General features: G+C 50.0%; 1 protein-coding gene across 2 annotated transcripts in view; it reads left to right on the forward strand.

The window, feature by feature from the left end:
* Positions 1 to 1130: 1130 nt before the first annotated feature.
* The window catches only part of trib1 (tribbles pseudokinase 1), an 8971-nt gene continuing 7601 nt past the window's right edge, over positions 1131 to 2500 (forward strand). Inside the window, exon 1 of one of the 2 annotated variants that reach the window (XM_060044257.1) lies at positions 1131 to 1761. In XM_060044257.1, coding sequence (XP_059900240.1) covers positions 1444 to 1761 — 318 coding nt within the window. In that variant the 5' untranslated portion in view covers positions 1131 to 1443. Of the gene's footprint in view, positions 1762 to 1782; positions 2275 to 2500 lie in introns of those variants that run through there. The other variant, XM_060044258.1, reaches the window with a different exon arrangement.

The raw sequence follows: 2500 nt of genomic DNA on the forward strand, positions 1-2500 counted from the left end.
TCACACATACACACAAACGCACACACACACACACACACACACACACACACACACACACACACACACACACACACACACACACACACACACACACACACACACACACACACACTTAACACGCCCACTCATTATTACAGCATATGTCATGGAGTTTATCCTGACTATCATCATCGTCACATGTCATTTGGGAAAGTTGCCATTTTCAGTTTACTTTCACTTGGAGAAGTCCAACCTTGGCCCTCACCACCTTGAAGGAAACCCTAGGAACGTCTTCATACCTTTAGTCAGTGGAGAGTGGACTGCCTGGTGGTGGACTCCAAGGCTGAGATACTTGTTTACGGAGCCACGTTGTGTTTTATGTGAATGCTTATAGCCTGGCTCAGCCTGGCTTTATGGGGGTGACTCATGTCCACATAACAAACAGTCACAGCATGGGAAGATATGGGGATGTGGAAGCCAGTGCTTACGTTCACACACTGCGGCCTGGCATTAGCCAGTGTACACACCCTGCTGTGTGCGTATACGTTCTGAACGTTATTCCTTTAAAAGTCACTACTGAGAATTGTGGAGTGTTCGGTGTAATTTCAAATAAAAACAAAAACAAAGTTGCGATATCCTTGAGCAAGAGGATAAACACGCTCAGTTAATAATTATCTAGACCAAGTGATGTTTGATTCCAGGGGAGAGATATCAGCCTGTATCCTTATTATCCTCACATGCTGTGTGTCACAATAGCCTACCAGTCATGGAAACCAAGCGAGGCGTTCAGTCATAAACTGTTGATAAATGGCAGTGGTGACACATTCACTTCAACTAAACCACAACGTTGTGGTTTGAATGGCTATGATAGCCAATTGGGGGAAGGCAACGGGATTGTTCTTTATTTTGACGCTCAGAAGGTAAAATTATTTATTATAAGGCAGGTTGTTGAACTTGATCGTGTATTGCGAGTGTAATACGGAGTATTGCTCAACTGTTGTGTCACCAGCAGAGGAGGCTGGCCGATGAGGGCGGGCGGAGCTCGAGCCGGGCTCTGTGTGAGGAGCAGCAACAGCATCAGAGCACTCTCTCACTCCGCGCGAGAAGGTCTCTCACTACGCCCGACGCCCAAGGAGAAGGAATTTCTCCTCCCTCCCCCCGCCCCCCCCACCCCCACCCCAGAAAGAGGAGCGGATGGACTGAGCCCCTGAAGTATTTTTGGATGTGAAGGACTGAAAACACAACACATCGCCGCATCGGAGGGAAACATTTTGCTGTAGCCTACTCGTTTCTTCCCGTCACCTTTTTTGAGAAGTTTACCTTCCAGTAGTTTCACCGGACTCATGGATCACAGAAGGCATCGCGCGTCGGGACATTTCTTCTAGCCATTTCCACAGAATCGAATCCACCGCTCAGGGGGTCCGGGGGTCCTGGATTGACGTGAACCGGTGTTTTAGTCTCGAGATGAACGTGCAGCCGAGGAGCCCCTTGCGCGTCCCCGGTCCTCGGGTGGGACTCAAGAGGCTCGACCCCGCGGACGACCAGCCTGTGGTCAAATGCGCAAGGCTGAGCCCCCCTGAGCTGCGGGACGCCCCGCAGCGGGTCGCGGTGCTGGGGACCCCTCCAGGGGCCCCCGCCGGGATCCCCAGATCCCCCGCCGTCCCCCCTGTTCCCCACCAGGGACCCTCCAGGATAGGGCCGTTCCTGCTGCTACCTCTGGCCGAGCGGGATGGCGTACACAGCGCGCTGAACACCGACACTGGGGACGAGCTGGTGTGCAAGGTATGTGCTGAACCACATTGTGCAATGTCTGAGAATGAAGCGTTACAGGAGGGTGTTGCTCAACCTCCTGTCTGTGTCTTCAGCTAGCACGACATCATCTTTTTCTTTAATAGCCCATTGGACAACCATCCTTTAAGGATCCACATATGATTTATATGCTTATGCATATGCCATATGCATGCAACTCCATATGCATGACGCCTTGCGTCGCCTCCCTCATGGTGTGCGGTGTCAGTGGCTCAAATCCTTAGCGAACATGTTCTATAGCAGTCCATCGGAGTAGCTGGCAGCACACCGCAACTTACTTACTAGATCGAACCTCATTAACATGTACGTCACTGCTAACAGTATAGAGCACACCCCTATCAGTTTGCACCCCTATCTTGCCTTTCCTTGTTTTCTGTGCTCTCTGTTTGGTTGAGGGCTCAGCCAATCACAGATGATGATAAAAACAGCAGACTGGAATGTCCAAAGCCATTCAGGAGCATTTTTTTGCACTGCACTCATGCTTAGGTACAGTAATATACACGGCCAAATCTCTGCCATTATATTGGTTGACCCCCCCCCCCACACACACACACACACACACACACACACACACACACACACACACACACACACACACACACACACACACACACACACACACACACACACACACACACATGCAAACACTCTAATATAAAATAAATCGCAATTTATGATTTTAAAGATAAATGTATTCAGATACAGATCAGGA

This window comes from Gadus macrocephalus, chromosome 22 (genome assembly GCF_031168955.1).
Source record: "Gadus macrocephalus chromosome 22, ASM3116895v1".
Lineage (NCBI taxonomy): Eukaryota > Metazoa > Chordata > Actinopteri > Gadiformes > Gadidae > Gadus > Gadus macrocephalus.